At 40.8% G+C, this 17,317-nt stretch overlaps 2 protein-coding genes across 4 annotated transcripts; one reads left to right on the top strand and one right to left on the bottom strand.

The window, feature by feature from the left end:
* Window positions 1-73: 73 nt before the first annotated feature.
* On the top strand, window positions 74-7,469 carry pane1 (proliferation associated nuclear element). Of its 3 annotated transcripts, none has more exons than XR_013789849.1 (7): window positions 74-287; window positions 1,676-1,755; window positions 3,581-3,682; window positions 4,944-5,023; window positions 5,200-5,285; window positions 5,950-6,432; window positions 6,607-7,469. XR_013789849.1 is itself a non-coding variant. In XM_079499194.1 (6 exons), the coding sequence occupies exons 1-6, from the start codon at window positions 231-233 to the stop codon at window positions 6,091-6,093; spliced, it is 549 nt and encodes a 182-aa protein (XP_079355320.1). In that variant the 5' UTR covers window positions 74-230; the 3' UTR covers window positions 6,094-7,469. The 3 variants fall into 3 exon arrangements, 1 of the variants encoding a protein (XP_079355320.1); XR_013789850.1 differs by having other exon boundaries at window positions 5,950-6,486; window positions 6,558-7,469; XM_079499194.1 differs by having other exon boundaries at window positions 5,950-7,469.
* A 776-nt stretch (window positions 7,470-8,245) lies between these two features.
* mb (myoglobin) lies at window positions 8,246-9,748 on the bottom strand. The gene is made up of 3 exons (XM_079499195.1): window positions 9,645-9,748; window positions 9,281-9,500; window positions 8,246-8,500 (listed from the first exon to the last, which is right to left on the bottom strand). Exons 1-3 carry the CDS (start codon window positions 9,725-9,727, stop codon window positions 8,360-8,362), a joined length of 444 nt encoding a protein of 147 aa, XP_079355321.1. The 5' UTR covers window positions 9,728-9,748; the 3' UTR covers window positions 8,246-8,359.
* Window positions 9,749-17,317: the final 7,569 nt, after the last annotated feature.

Genomic DNA, 17,317 nt, shown 5'->3' with positions numbered 1-17,317 from the left:
GCTTATTATAAGCTACATTGGGCTCGTTTTTCTGCTTGTTCATGGACTTGCTGGTTGCTTATTGCTCTCACACAATCTGGCAACACTGGTACTGGTCTTGACGTCAGAGTTACGTTTGAAAATGAGCGCAGCAACAGTGTAGCTTCTCATGCTAACGTTTAACTTTTCTTTGGCTGTTTTTAATAAGACAAAAATCATTTAAATTCATCTTATTATCTACGTCTGACACCATGTCAGTTCTGACACCATTCAGGACATTACCCGGACTAAATGAGGCCACCGCTATGGTTTGTATTTTTCTGGTTTGGTTTTGCATTTTGCATTGGCACCTAGCCCAATAGACTCTCGTAGACGTATTTATCGATTCTGACGTAGAGATGATGTCAGAATCGATACATACGTCTACGAGAGTCTAAATCTTGGGATAATATGTGGTTTTTCAACCCTTTTCGTATCAGGGTCCATTATTTATTCAGCATTTGAGCCACGGACCACCATTTGATGAGATTTAGCCTCAGACCTAAAACTAAAAGATAAGATTTTGTCCACAATGCCATGCTGCATCTATTCATTTACTGAGCCCACCTGGCTATTAGGAGAGATAACAGCCAAACCCAAACGTGTAGACTGTAATTCTGTAGACTTCTTGCAAATTAAGTAATGCACTTGTTTTAACAATAATTTAACTTATTTTTTTTTACACTCAAGACTTAAAGATCTTTAAGGGTCCATTTGGTTGCCAACTCTCCATTTAGCTGGGGACCACCTGAAACCCCCTCAAGGACCACTGGTGGTCCCCAGACTACTGGTTGAAAACCACTGCCAGCCACTGCTGAATGAATGCATGCTAATATTTATTTTATTGATGTTTTTGTTGTGTTTTTAAAGGACCACTTCACCACTTTTAATTTCAATATATCTTCATATTAATAATTGGTCCTCACTAATGTTCAAGATAAAATACCACAATTGTTTTACTCTGTCTGTGTCTCAGGAGGGCTGTGGGCAGTTCAGAAACCCGTCCACCAGTGACATCATCGCTAGATTTTTTCCAAAAAATATTTAGACTTTTATTGTATTGTGAGAAGGATGGCTTCCATTTTCGCATTGCATCTTTTCAGGAATAGAAAACCTTCAGTTTCTATAGCTTGGATTCCCCATCGATGATGTCACTGGTGGTGGACGGGTTTCTGAACTGCCCACAGCCCTCCTGAGACACAGACCGAGTAGAAAAACATTGTGCCATTTTATCATGATCATTAATGACTGAGGACCAATTATATGAAGATAGGTTGAAAAGTGGTGAAGTACGGTCCTTTAGATCTACAAGCTCATCTACATTTTTTTTTTTTTTTTGACATATTATTGCTTATAATTTTGATGTATTTTTATTTTACTGGAGCATTTCCATTTTTCTGTATTTTTACTCCACTACAACTATAACTTTAGTTACTTTGTAGATTTTGATTATTATTGCAAAACATGAACTACTTCAAGTTCAGCCTTATATACCGTACATTTAGGCCATTTGGAAAATAGCTGATCTACAAGCTCACAATGAATGTGTCACATGATTGACGCATTGTGAGCTTGTTGTAGATATGCTATTTTCAAAAGATGTTTAGTTTACAGGTATACTTTTTATGTAAGTAAATTGTGAATTGTGGCCTTTTAGCTGGTAGAGTGTGAAGAGGAGTTCCAACAGGACCTGGCTGTCACCATGGTGGATAGGTCGCCGCATCTCTGCGTCAACGTGTGGGTATTAGTAATATGTAAAGTAACTAAGTACAATTAATTAAGTACTGTACTTAACCCATTTTGACCCTTAGATCAAATTCTAAAAATGTCTTCTACATCCTGACAGTTTTCTGAAAAAGCTATGTTTCTGTCAGTGGTTCTTCGATTTAAAAAAAATAGCAGACCTACAAGCTCGTAGCGCGCCACTCGGTGGCGCGCTATGAGCTTGTAGATCTGCTATTTTTCAATAGCTAAAGCATAACATAATGCTAACACCAAAAGGGGTTCCCGCCCAAAATGGGTTAAGTACAGTTATTTTAGGTATTTGTACTTTACTTGAGTATTTTCCAATACTTTTACTTCTACTGTCTTCTGTCTACATCTCAGATCCAAATATTGTACTTTTACTCCATTATAATTATTTGAAAACATTTCTACTTTGTAGATTTTGATTATTATTACAAAACATATATTAAGCACTTCAGCACTATATTTCATCCGTTTGAAAAGAGAAGATCTACACACTCACAATGCGTCGCAATTCAAAAGATTTTTTTATACATTTGAAAATTGGAAAGGGGCATTCTGCATACTGAGTACTTTGTACTTTTGGTACTTTAAGTACATTTTGTTGCCGATACTTTTGAATTTTTTAATTCCAGACTTTTTCTTGTAACGGAGTACATTTTCCACCACTGAGTAATATAGAGCGATGATGCATCTGTTATTTTCAGGTCAGGATAACAATGTTAATATCCATTCAGGAGAGAGAATGCGCATCAGATAAAATTAAACAAGTGAAAGTGAAAGTGAAAGTTGTAGTGATGACAGAGAAATGAGCAGACAATTTGGAAGTGGAACATTACGAAATCGAAAGAGAAATTAAAGAGCTGGAGAGATGCAGAGATGACCCCTGATACTGAACAAACACTCTATATAGACTAGGCTGTATTTCAGAAAATGTGCTTATTTAAAGTGCTTAATAGCACAATATAGTGCTTTAACCTTTTGACAAATAACTTTGTTTTAATCCAAAAATATAATGTTAACCATGATGACGATATGTGAATTAACCAGGGTTGACACTACTAAGGTCTCAGAGGCACAAACCCGATATAATCTATGACCTGACGAAGATGTTCTAGAATCTAGATAAATTTGAAATGTCTCTTTTTTTTTTTCAATTGTTTGCATTGCCTTTGTTTCCATATCAACTCATCAAGCTCATAGCATGGCACCGAGTGCCGCGCTACGAGCTTGTAGATCTGCTATTTTTGAAAAATCGTGAAAATGTGGCGCAAACCTTTGAATATATATTCTTTCAGAGCGAACATTTTTGAGTGGTGTAAACCACTCCTACGACTGGCTTTGTTAGTTTACGTGTCTGTCTGTCTGTTCGTACCAAAAAATGAGCATGGTTGCTACGGTCACCCAGTTCACCCGGGTGTGATTTCATTACGTCAGACATGACGTCAGATCAGAGCTGATCAGGCTATATAAGACCTTACACCACTCAGTTCACACGGGTGTGATTTTTAACTCAAATCTTTGCTTCTGGGACTGGAAGGTCCCTAGAACAACATATTTTCAGATGGGGGTCGGCGGCCAATTACATATATATTTGAGGGTCCTTGACATGGAAAAGTTTGAAAACAACATGAGGTTTTTCAGAAAACTGTTGGGATTTAGAAAGCATTTGTAGAATCGACCTCGGGTCTAAATGGGTTAATTACCGGCTGCTGCTAATAATCCTCATGTCTGTTATGCCAACCAGGAGACTGGTAAAGAAGCTGCCATTTACACATTAATCCTCATGTCATGCTCCGTCTGTTATGCCAACCAGGAGACTGTTAAAGAAGCTGCCATTACACATTAAGCACGAGTGTGACCGCACACCAAGAATTGACCTGGTGGTCTTCATCATCAACCTGACATCGGAGCTCAGGTAAGAGCAGTTGTCAGGGTATTGTCCCCATCAAAATGTTTGATCTGTCCTCTACATGCTATTCATACCTGTGTTGTCTTGTTGCCAATCAGCATCTGTCATTTTAGATCTTTAGCGTTGGCTATTCAAAAATGGCAGATATTACAAGCTCACTATGAGCTTGTACATCTGATATATCCCATTTAGGCCTGACCTCGAAATGTAAAAAAAATCTTCTAAATCCTCCAGTTTTCTGAAATTATTTTCACGATTTTTCAAAAATAGCAGACCTACAAGCTCGTAGCGCGCCACTCGGTGGCGCGCTACGAGCTTGTATTTTTGAACATTTCTGAAAAATCTTTGAAAGTGTGAGAATAACTACCCATTTAGAAGGCATTTGTAGAATTGGCCTCAGGTCTTAATGGGTTCAGGCAGGGCTACTTGGGTCTAAATGTCTCAATAATATACATAATACATTGAAACAACGTTTTATCAATTACACTTTGATTGTATGGTAGCCTTTAAAGTTTATTTTGTAATAGTTGTTGATTGAACTTGAGAAGCTCTCCCTCAGTGTGATCCTGAGGTTTGAGTCCAGTGTGGGTGGACAAAAGTGGTGGTGTATGGGTGCCGGGTGTTTTCAGGCTATTCCACTATGACTCACGTCCGGTTTTGGCTTCCATCTTGAATGCTAAAGTACTAGCGTTAATGCTACCAAGCTAAAATAAGGCCAATCCTTGCTCTAGAAAACAATGTTCCCATCGCGCTCACTGGATAATCAGAAAAGACCTCCGAACATCGCCGTTTTGGTCAACACCACGGACAGCGCATTCGTTTCCGAGAAAAAAGCCTGCAAAGCCTAAAACAGAGGCTAATGGCTATTGAGGAAAAACACCTGTGCGGGCGGGGCCCTGGCAACCGTGCATAGCAACCGGAGTGGTTAAAAAAAAAGAAACGCAGCGAAGCAATGCTATAGCGATATCAAACCCCTTAAGACGAGCCTGCTCGTCATCTGTACCCAGCATCAGGTAGGTCTTGGACAGGTATACTCGTCATACGGATTCAATGTGTTAATGAATCTTCTTTCCACGTATCTTCTTTCACTCTGTTACGGAAAAGGGACAATTGAGGCCTGTTTGTCCATGTTCAAATATCTGTCGGAAGCTTTCCTACACATATTGTATATTCCTGATGTACTGTAAGTCAGTAATTTTACAGATCAGGGTACTCTATTGTTGGTGTTTGATGCTTCTGACCGTACAGTTTTTGTTTTTTTACATAGTTGCCTGTCAGCAGAAGATTCCCTTAAGTACTTGGACCCTGGATATTTCCTTGGGAAAGTCTGTTTCATGGTTACTAACGGTAAGTAATGTAAATCTCAAATTTACTTGCTGACTTTCTCTCCTAGTTTTGCTGGTGGGCAGCAAAAGTAGTTGGTGATTGATTGAGATAAAATGGCAAGCAATTGATTGAATCCTTGTCAACTCGGCTTTTGTGTTTATTGTCTGATAATGTGCCTTCCACTCACTTTCCACTAGCTCGAAATGGTTCCGTCCCCCCAGAGCGCCTGGAGAAGGTCAGAAACATGGCTGCTTCACACCATTGTCCCCTACTGTATGCAGAGGTACTAGATGTGATCAAAACACAAGCAATGTAGTCAACACTGTCCAAAAGCACGAGTGCAGTCCACACATTATTTTTATATGGACGGCCAACGGTCCAAAAGGGAACAAGGGCACTCCTTGACCACCCCATTCGACTGGTATCATGTATTGAATCGGCGAAATCATCCGTTAGCAGCACGTTTGAATGGTGCCAAAATGTCCATACTGGCATCCTCACTGTTCAGTATGTCATTATCTGCGATTGTAGCATTGTCATTATCACTGATGTCCTGACGGAGGCGTGCCGTGTCTGGTGGCCATGAGCTACGTGAGGCACCGCCGAGCGAGTCGCCGTGCCGAGCGTTGCGAAGGCCACCAGACCCGACTCAGTGCTGTCCGAGTTACGTCCTGATAGGCAGAGAATAGTATATATTAGTAGCTCCTAGTTCCATGCACAATAGTTGGAAATGACACGTCCACCAGGGGGAAACCTTGACCAGGCTATGTGGTGAGGATGCCAGTATGGACATTTTGGCACCATTCAAACGTGCTGATAACGGATGATTTCGCTGTTCCAATGCAGAGATAACGGTCGAATCCGCTGCCTTGACAGTGTTATTTTTGTGTTTTATCCACTGCATGACAGAGCAGAGCAGATAACTTCAAATTAGTTTTCCTTTCCAGACGACACCAGGCGGTATCAGCAATGCAGCGGATAGGCTGCTCACTATTCTGAAAGTGGCAGCCGGCCTGGTTCCAATGACGACTGCACTCTACCTCTCTCACTTGTCCTGCTGCAAAGTGCCCTCAGACATCGACCCAGACTAATTGGTTCCACATACATGTATATAGATGTGGTTTCTTGTCAAAAGTAGACCATACATTTTTAATATGTGCATCTCGGACCAGTCCACCATTGCCCTTTCCAGTCACCAGTCCAAATAACAACCAGTGGAAAATGCTGTTTGACGGGTCTGAAGGGTGCACTGTCGTTTAATTGGTTTTTGTGTCAACCTTTGACAGCATGGAGGTTTGGTTGCTGCCAGAGATCCCTAATCATGATGGTCATTGTCCACAGGATCATTGAGAAGGTTTTCTTCAAGCTTAGTTTTCAGCTGAGTGCACAAATCTGTTGTTAAATATTAAATACAATATGTTTGCCTATATGTCATACTCTGTTATCCCATTTTGGGCGGGAACCCCTTTTGGTGTTAGCATTATGTTATGCTTTAGCTATTGAAAAATAGCAGATCTACAAGCTCATAGCGCGCCACCGAGTGGCGCGCTACGAGCTTGTAGGTCTGCTATTTAAAAAAAACCTTTTTTAGAATCTGATCTCAGGTCAAAATGGGTTATACGTGACCGATGCCTACAGTAACATGACTGGTGAAACCAGACATCGGTTAGCATTCACTGTCAGTGCTTGGCTTGAGGGAGAAGGAAAATGAAGCTAGAGGGTTATAAATGCTGTCATGCTCTGCCAAGAGGGTGACTAATCCCAGAACGACTGGCATCATTTCAGGCACAGAGAGAGAGACACAGAGCAACACCCTAATAATAGTTCTGTTATCGTCGGAACAATCACTGCTATCCACCCTTTTCAAGTACCACTTTTTATTTGGATGTTCCAACTTTTGAAATGAGCTCAAGGAGCTCGTGTAACGTGTGGTAATGGGGTGGGCATTCTCCAGCAAGGACTGTTCTGGCTGAGGAATATGGAAAATGTATTATTCAAGGGGCCTTATTGACCAAATAGGCTCCCGTTATACTGTCGTCTTATAGTGATTCAATAAGCAAAATAAAGTAATAATCCAACTCTGAGAACACCATGGAGGCTATTTACTGTGCACAGTGATTTTTCAAGACTTAAATTAACATGGATTTAAGTGTGATTTGAATGTGGGAAGGAACAGTGACTGCCCTGCCAAAAGATGCTTAGTGCAGCTGCAGAGGGTCACGTCCACAGTCAAATTTAGAATGGAGGAAAGAAGGGGCAGCGCCAGAGAATTGTCCCATATGAAAATGTCATAGCTAGTTATGAGAAAGAATACGCCTGGCTTCAGATAACTGACATGGAAAGGAACATCGTTTTTAATGACGACAGGGTTGTAAAAGTGGGTGTATCATATGTACTGTATGTATTTGAGAGTTTGAGAATGCTTGGACTTGTAGCTGGAGATGTACTATATAATGATCCAAGCCTACACACATTTCACTGCAAGATTCCTTTGTCTGTTTTGTCTTTTATTCATTTCCAATGACCAGCAGTCAGCCCAGCAGCACTGATTTATAACCCTGTAATACTTAACACAGAGACAAATTAGAAAAATACCAAAACAGACTTTCTTTAGTGTAATTGTGTTTATGAATGTGCTTGTGTGCATAATATAAACAAAGAAACACGCGCACATGCACTGACTCAATGACGCAATCATATTGAGTCAAACAGTACTGTATATTCGTTAAATCATGTGGGCAAATATGGTAAATGGTGCATTTATATAGCGCCTTTATCCAAGGCGCTTTACATAGATTGTGCATTACATTCACCCATTCACACACCGATTGCGGCGGAAGCCATGCAAGGTACCAACCAGCACATAGGGAGCAATTTGGGGTTCAGTGTCTTGCCCAAGGACACTTCGACATGTAGACAGGAGGAGCCGGGATTCAAACCGCCGACCCATGGATCATTGGACGACCTGCTCTACCTCTTGAGCCACAGTCGCAGTTATGGATCATATAGTGCTTTTAAGTTATGCAAACTCAACTTGGATAGATCATGATTTAAAATTAAATGAATACTCAGCAGAGCACTGCGACAGATGGAAATGTTAATTGGTTCTATAACTTTGGTACACATTGATTACATCATATGCCCTTTTGATTAGACTTAAAAGAAAACTGAAGAACAAGGCAAGGTACTGGTGTTTATTGTTATAATTACTTTAAATTCACCACTACCAAGACAATGTATTAGATCTCCCCTTTATAACCCTTAGAAATCTCATAAATAGCAGCACTTGCAGTGGATGATATCTCTTCCAGCTTTTGTCTTTCCCCATCAACCTCTTTGGCTATCAAGGCCAGAGGTTTAGCCGGCAAAGCCCAGCTCTTTGTAGGTAACGTCCATGTCAGCAATGACTACAACCATCACATTTATGAGGGCAGTCTGCCCAGCTGCATCCAGTCCTGCCTTCTCACCCATCACCTTGGCAATGATCTCAGTGATCAACTGAAAAGAGAAAGCAGGGAATCAGGATAACTTAAACTGATGTTACACCATGTCGAATAATATACTATATATTTGTATTTACATACATACTATATGTATATACTATAATTATGTGTATATGCCTACTGTGTGTGTGTGTAGGCCAGGCGTGGGCAACTGGCGGCCCCCATCTTCACTTAATGTGGCCCTCAGGTTAATATCAGAATACTGATATAGTATTGGTTTCAGCTGTTACAACTCCAATTCCGCTTGAATTACTTCATGACTAGTATTAAAATGACTAGTACTTAATGACTAGTATTAAAATGTTAGTCTTTTTGTGTCCAATGTAGTTATGTTAACAGTTTATAAAGTTAACATAACTATAACTAAATGCATTTGAAATTCAATAAAAAGGTTACTTTCAGGATTCCAATTCAAAATAGCAAAAAAGTATTCAGGTTTTCAATTCAAATATAGCAAAAATAGCGACGCGTTTTGAGCTTGTAGATCAGCTATTTTTGCTACGACAGTAATATGCACTGTGGCCCCTCTGGAGTGAGTGGAAATATATTGGCCCTCACCATCGTCAAAGTTGCCCACCCCTGGTGTAGGCAATTATATATGGTCTGATTTGTCTCTGTCGGGTGGAAACCTCATATGTCCAAAACTGTTACTTTTCCGGATTCAAATTCAAAAGCGGCAAAAGAGCTCAAAACGCGTTGCTTCGTGACGCGTTGGTTAATTATTAATCACTGAGGCAACATCTACTCGGGTTCATTAAGCAAGAAGTAAACTCACCTTGAAGTTATCCAGTGGAATCTTGTGGGTATTAGCGTGGGTGGTGGCAAGGGGTTTGAGGATGTCGGCGTGGCTGCCTTTGGCCTTGAGCAGATCCCCAAGCTTCTTCAGCACAGTGGCACCATGGGCAGAAACAGCTGCACTGCCTGCTAGGTCAGCCTGGGCGATGCCTGCGAACTTGGGGAAATATTTCAGGGTGTCTGGGTGCTCTGCGAACAGACTAAAGGAACGGAGAAAACAATATTGAGAGACAAAGATTAGGTCTGTTTAGATTTGTCCAACATCTATCCATGGGTAGACCTCATTCAACAAATGTGTTTCATAGTAAGGTTTTAAGTAGTGTTATCATCTCATATTTACTAACCCTGTCAGCACTAGGCCTCCATATGTGTTGTAGTCTGCCTCCACAGCGCCCCAGCACTTCAGAACCGTGTCAAAGTCAGCCATATAGAGCTGAGGAGAGAGGATGAATAGTGATAAATATGGAAGATAGATACACACACACACACACACACACACACCGATTGTGAGACAAATAAACAACCAGGTCTATGAAAACAAGCCAAAAAGAAGCAACCAATATGTACAAGCAACTTTACAGAAAAAGAAGCCCAAAGCCGACATGGCATAAGCAGACATGGCAACACTGCACTTATAACCCCTAACTGCTCCCCGGGTGCTGTATTAGTGCCCCACTGCTCCTAATATTTTGGCTGGGTAAATGCAGGACAAAATGTCACATTATATGCAAATGTACAGTGACAAAAATAATGAGCAGGGACTAAACTAATTACCTATTTGAATAATAATAATAAAGAAAATCAGCAAAAAGTGTGCAGTTATATCAATTATTTCATTACAACATTTTTTACATATTGTATAAATGTTGTCCCATATGAGCATTGTAATTGACTGCATGTCACGTCAGGGTGGAGATAATGGCTTGGAGGGGGGTAGAGGGCAGGGCATTTGAGGACAGCAATATAACAGCAGTTTAGGACCAGGTGTCTGGCCAGAAATATTCATTGCTAGAAAGAGGATACGTTAGATTACATTAGCTGTCGTCGTCATTCTTACATCATTCATAATATGAAGACGGATTTCAAGGTATAGCATTGCATAATTAACTACTTTAATCTCACAAGCCATTCATAAACTCAGAGCTTATGAATGGCTTCTATCTTAGGCTATTGTCACAGAATATGTGTGCCATATTGGTAAATGCTATTAATAAATGAAAGATTGAAAAGCATATCATATCTGTCTAATGACCTCGACACTGAAAATCATTATATGATGTTTTGCATATTATTGTTTGTCTTTAAATGTCTCAATGAATTGAATACACAGGACCTCAATGGAAATAAGCACTTGGGCTTTTTTTTGTCTTATTCTTTAATAGCATCCTTTTGTATAAATCTGTACATTTTTTGCAAAAAGAGTAAATGAAGTAATCAATCAATCAAAAACCTTTACCATTGATTCTAACCTTTTCAACTATAGCAATTAATAGAGTTATGATTTCTACCAAAGTGATGATTTAGTTGTAATTTTTGTTTTATGAATAAAATCTAATTATGTCCAATCTGTATGGTAGAGTATGTTAATAAAATATAATACATTTGGGGTTGTTATTGTTATTATTGTTTAATATTATTATTATTATAGAATTCCTAAATAGCAAATTATACATGTCTTTCAGTACGCTATTTTCAAGTTCAGTCAGTGATGACAATAATGACCTGTTAATTGAAACTATGTGCTGCACAAGACAACATTTCTAAAACTATAAAAGGATCTGTTAATCGGTACGTACCAGCGAATGGGTAAAATATCCTGTGTGAAAAATATCAAAGTCCAAACTACTCGATTAATGACCTCAACCTCCCCAACCCTGCCCTTTTATACCCTTATCTCTCCACTTTCACTCCAACCCGTCAATCACGTTCACGTGACACATTAAAATTTCATTCACACGTACCACACATCTACATTTAACTCATCCATCCCCTTTGATAAGAGATTGGACTTACATTACGTCACAGTTATATCATTTTATCATGTCATTTTTTCCAAAGAAATACATCTAATAAGACACTGTTGTTTTGCTGTACGTTTAAAATGTTTATTGACCATTACTTACCAGGGTGTGTGTGTGTGTGTGTGTGTGTGTGTGTGTGTGTGTGTGTGTGTGTGTGTGTGTGTGTGAGAGAATGTGTGCGTGCGTGCGTGCGTGTGAGAGAGAGAATGAGAGAACGCACGTCCACAATGCCCAGTCCAGTTCTGACCTCAGCAGCTCTTGATTATTTGTGTTTCATTTGAAATTTTATACCAGACTAATTAACAATTAACTTTCTTCCGTTATCCTACTGACATTACCGTCTAATACAAAACTTCTAAATGGAAAGTTCAGAGACTTTCATTTGTGTGCGGGTCTGTGTGTGTGTGACTGTTCTAATCTCACAAACCATTGAACTGATCAGCGCCAAATTTCTTGTGCATGCCAGCACATACAATATATGTTTTTTTAAACTTTTTATAATGGAAGTCAATGCAGGTCAGACTGGGCTGAAACGTTTCCCCAATGTGGTCACGACTGATGACGTCCTCCAAGTGCACGGCTTTGGTTCTCACAGTGGGGTCTGGGGACCCCCAGGGGTCCTTCAGGGCGTCCCCAGCTAAATTGTTGATAGTTATATAGGAACCTTTACGTATCTGGAACTCTGAGTGAAATGGAAGGGTCCATTTGGTGCAATTATGAGTTCTAGAGTTATGGGGGTCCATGGTCTAAACTCTAAACCAATCTACTGTATATCAAATTGGAGGAGATCCTTGATATGTAAAGGTTAGTGAAGAAGAACCACTTGCACTGATAGGTGACTGACATCATATGAAGTCCAAAAATTGCCATAATCTCTCTCCACAGAGCAACCAACTCCCTATCAGTGTCAACAAGGTTGCTGAGTTTGCATTTCTCAGGACCATTTAGGTCTGGCCAGTATTGGCAGGTGAAGGGTTAACAGGCCTCTCCATGAGAAAGGGAGAAATAGAGAGACATGTGGCAGAGTTGTGCAAGCATGCAGCTACTTGGAAAAGAGGGAACTGTATGAGTAATGAAAGGTGAATAATTAATTATTAGGGTAGCAGTCATTGGAATAAGGTGTTAGCAGGCATTAATATAAGTCAAGGGGTTGTTCTTATATTGTGCTTATTAATGAGAACGGGTGTGGCCTTATTATAAAGATCGTCAGCGAGTTGGAGCTAAATATCCTCGACCTAAGCCATAGTCTTGAGTGCATTCCTATGTGCGAATTAGCTTAAATCGAGGCTCAATTCATTGAGAGTATGTCACACCCCTGTCTCAGGCGGGGTAATATGAACACCAGGAATGGCGAGGCAGAGTTTTAACAGTAGTTTTATTTTCCAAAGTGCATAAGAAGTGACAAAAATACAGAGGAGACCAAATGTCTGAAAATATAAATATTCAAAATCAAGTACTTTATATTATATACAATAATGCAAATCAAAATCATTTTAAATAAACCATTATTATATAATATAAGTATTTATAAATCAGGCCTTTCTAATGTAAAGCAAAACATAATATATATATATATATAGACATCATAATAAAGCAACAGATCTAGATCCTTTCAACCATGGTAACAAATAAACAAAACATCACCTCCTCAGAGATTTTTTGTTCAAAATGGATACGTTTCAGGCCCCAACCCTGCTGGAAGACTCAAATGCATCGCTGCCCCAAGCTGCAATTGGTATGTCCTTAAGGGGAGGTGGTGGTGTCCAAGCATATGCACATCAGGTGTTTAGCGTAATGCTTAAATACTGTAATTGAAGCTATATAAAAACCATCTTCCCCAAGATGTATAATCAATGTGCAAGCTAGTCCAGCTCAGAGTAATTTAGTAAGAGTGGCGATACTAGCATAGACTCTCATTGTAACAATGGAATGCGGAAGCGCTCATTCTATCTCAATGGGATAGTTCCAATGTTTGGAACTATAGCCCATAGCACCCCGCTTTGCCGCGAGATCAAAGCGTGTCGCCACTCTCTTACTAGATTACTAGTCCAGCTGGTTTTCTCATTGGCTGACGTATGTGCACACAGCAAATATGTCCGTGCGGAAACTGACACTGAGGCAATTATAGTAGACACCCGCAGATAATAATGCTGCTCGTAATGAATTCTCCCCCTCTTCCTGACCCTTGATGTTTTGAAGGTGTACCGTTGTCCTGTAAACCCCCCCCCACCAACCCAACGCCATTTACCGTCTTCACAGATGAGGATAATCAGGAGAACTGCAGGTAAAAATACAGGCCTTTACAATCTTTGTTTGGGTAATATAATATATATATATATATATATAATATAAATATAAAATCCAATCCTGGTGTATTACTACAAATAATGAAAATGTTAACCATTTTTAAACCTAAGTAATCTTATTTTCCACTTTCTCAGGGCCTCTGTAGCCGAGAAGCCCAGAGCTGTACCCTGTACAAAACCTTCAGAGAGCAGGAACAAGGTAGCCGTCCTCGGAATGTACTTCAGTTGGTTTATTTCAGAGGTTCACAAAGTTGGTTCCTTGAGGGGGTTCCAAATGGACCCTTACAGGTCTGTAACTCTAAGAGTGTGCACATGCGTATACTCTGAGTTGTGGGGGTCCTGTTTTTTTACATTGCTGTGCAACTATTCAGAGTACAGTCGAAACATTTGGTCCGAAAGGGATGGCAATTCCTTGCTGTCTTTTTTCCATTTAGGCCCTATACGTGTTTTTCATGTCTAACCATGCTTCTACCATTTTAAGTGGTTTTTAAGTTAAATAAAGCTTTGTCTAGAGGTCCAGATGACCGGTGGGGAAGGGGTTTGTGTGACTTGGAGGAGAAACGACAGGCCCCAATCCGCAAAATTCAGGTAATTTGCCATCTAGTTGCTCCAGTCCACCACCAACACTGTATGTGTGCTAATAAAACCTGGGCCAAATTGGAAAAACTTTGATTATAGCCTGTTTTGGTGTCATAGGATTCAGTCGGTTGCTACAATTGTAGAGAACGCGTCGGACGAGAAGCTGTCTGAAACGGCGCTGGGCCTTTCCAAGCTCCAGGGAACCATAGTGGGAGAAGGCCTCCCGTCGGGCCAGCACCACAATGTCACCTCATCTTTCTCCAACACTGTGACCCAGCCCCCTCCCACTGCCAAAGCGCACAGCAGGCCAGACTGACTGACACTGCCATCTCCCAGAGCTATATACCCCCCTGGCTCCTCCCACAACACAGGACCAAATTAAAAGGGGTTAACATGCTCCACAACATGTTACAGTATAGGTCAAAAGGCAGTTATATACATTCATATTTCAATGAGCTTGTAGCTCTTCTATTTCTTAAAGTCCTTAGTTCTCCTTCTCCCCTCCTGAATGCAACATGGCGGCCCTGGTGGAGCATGTTGTCGCTGACGCTGCTGCGTTTCTGAAGAAAGCACCTCTGCAGGACATCGGACAGAATATCTACACGCTGAAAGATGTGGTTGATGAGATTCGAGACAAAGCCACCAAGAGGAGTCTGGCAGTCCTCCCATACCAGCTCCACCTCAAGCTTCCAGTTCTGGAGGAACCCACTGCCCTCCATCGAGGCTGATCTGTTGGACTTGCTGAATGTGGACGGTATTTCCGTATTGGACAACAGTGGAACAGAGATCGAGACGTTGTCTGAGGAATTCTCAGATGAAGTGAGTGAGGAGGAGGAGGAGGACGGCGATGATGATAAAGGAGGTGGATGGATCACTCCCAGTAACATCAAGCAAGTGAAGAGTGAGTCGGGTGTTGGGACAGCTCCAGCTGATGTCAAAGTGGGCTGCCTGACTACTGACTTTGCCATGCAGAACGTTCTCATTCAGATTGGACTGAATGTCCTTTCAATCAACGGAATGCTCATAAAGCATGCAAGAAACCACATCCCACCAAATGTCACACCCCTGTCTCAGGCGGGGTAATATGAACACCAGGAATGGCGAGGCAACGCAGTGCATAAGAAGTGACAAAAATATAGAGACCAAATGTCTGAAAATAGAAAATAGGTATATTCAAAATCAAGTACTTTATATTATATACAATAATGCAAATCAAAATCATTTTAAATAAACCATTACATAATATAAGTATTTATAAATCAGGCCTTTCTAATGTAAAGCAAAACATAATTATATATATATATATATTATAATATATATAGACATCATAATAAATCAAAAGATCTAGATCCTTTCAACCATGGTAACAAATAATAACCAAAACATCACCTCCTCAGAGCGACAGTTCTCCTCAGCTCCAGGCAGCATCAGACAGCAGGCCAGACTGACTGACACTGCCATCTCCCAGAGCTATATACCCCCCTGGCTCCTCCCACAACACAGGACCAAATTAAAAGGGGTTAACATGCTCCACAACATGTTACAGTATAGGTCAAAAGGCAGTTATATACATATTTCAATGAGCTTGTAGCTCTTCTATTTCTTAAAGTCCTTAGTTCTCCCAAGTCCTCTTCCAACGTCATTTTAGACGCCAATGTCCCTCGGCGACAAGCAATCCTCCCTACCTCTAGACAGGAGTTGGTTTGGCCCAACTTGGCCCATTAGTGCTGTGCTGTCCCCTATTTAAAGTGACAGGACCCCTTAGTAACTGTTTGAGAAATTGTGGTGAAACTGTGGTGAGAGCTGTTTGTGATCTGTTTGCTTGTAGTTTTGTTTGTCCATACCCTACCTAAACAGTGCGCGCTACTGAAAGGCATGTAAAAGCAAACAGACAGTGACAGGGTGGGGTCACACTGTCACAGAGTAGGAATAAGACAATCTACTGTATATCAAATTGGAGGAGGTCCTTGATATGTAAAGGTTAGTGAAGAACCACTTGCACTGATAGGTGACTGACATCCTATGAAGTCCAAAAAATGCCATAATCTCTCTCCACAGAGCAACCAACTCCCTATCAGTCACAAAGAATAAACAAGATATAAACAACAACCAGGAGCCCCCGCAGAGGGGCTGAAGAGCCATACGCACCTCCTCCTCCTCATGCTAGTCACCAGGCCAGACCACATGCAACGCCTGCATGGTCACACAATGATGTGGTGGGAATCGGGATGCATTCCATTCCACCACAAGGATTCACGCAGGTCAGCCAAGTGAGCCAACGCGGCTCACGGTAACCTTGGTAGACCTGCACGTACAGCACGACTGAGTTGTCAATCATTCAGGTGCCAATCAAGTCGATTGCCCCCCCCCCCCCCCACACACACACATTTACAAACTTTTTGACATTCTATATTTTTATAAAATATATAATAATATTATATTATATTGTATTATAATACAACTCTACTGCGACAATTTACAATTTACAATTTAGGCATTTAGCAGACGCTCTTAATCCAGAGCGACTTACATTAAGCAATAACAAAAGCATGGCATACATCACATATATAAAAAGTAGTTTGGGCGGTTTCAGAGTTAATTTTGCCAGTGTCCTCATGGCACAATTAACCGTGTTGAACTCTGTGAGGTCATGCATGTCTGTAATGCGAGGAGGACGTACGTACGTGCACTCGTGCGGTTACTGTATAATCACAAGTGTGTCGTTGCAGTGTTGCGTTGGAGTACTGTCCTTAAGTACATTTCTTGAGTATCTGTAGCCTACTTTACTTGTGTTGCATGCAGAGTTTTGTCCCCTTCACTGAGAAGACAGACCAAATGAGTTATTGCACATGGGAATTATACAATCACCATTGGTGGAAGCTTGTGTAGTTACTAGTTGCTCTAGACCAGGGGTTCTCAACCCGTGGGTCGCAACCCCTCGGGGGGTCGCCAAATTATTTTAGGGGGTCCCCAAATTATTAAAAAAATTATTTAAAAAAATAGCAGACCTACAAGCTCGTAGCGCGCCACTCGGTGGCGCGCTATGAGCTTGTAGATCTGCTATTTTTAAATAGCTAAATTATAACAATGCTTAAAACACCAAAAGGGGTT

Source organism: Electrona antarctica (genome assembly GCF_951216825.1).
Source record: "Electrona antarctica genome assembly, chromosome: 4".
NCBI classification, from domain to species: domain Eukaryota; kingdom Metazoa; phylum Chordata; class Actinopteri; order Myctophiformes; family Myctophidae; genus Electrona; species Electrona antarctica.
The sequence above is the reverse complement of the archived record's forward strand: the minus strand, read 5'-3'. Positions and strand labels throughout refer to the sequence as shown.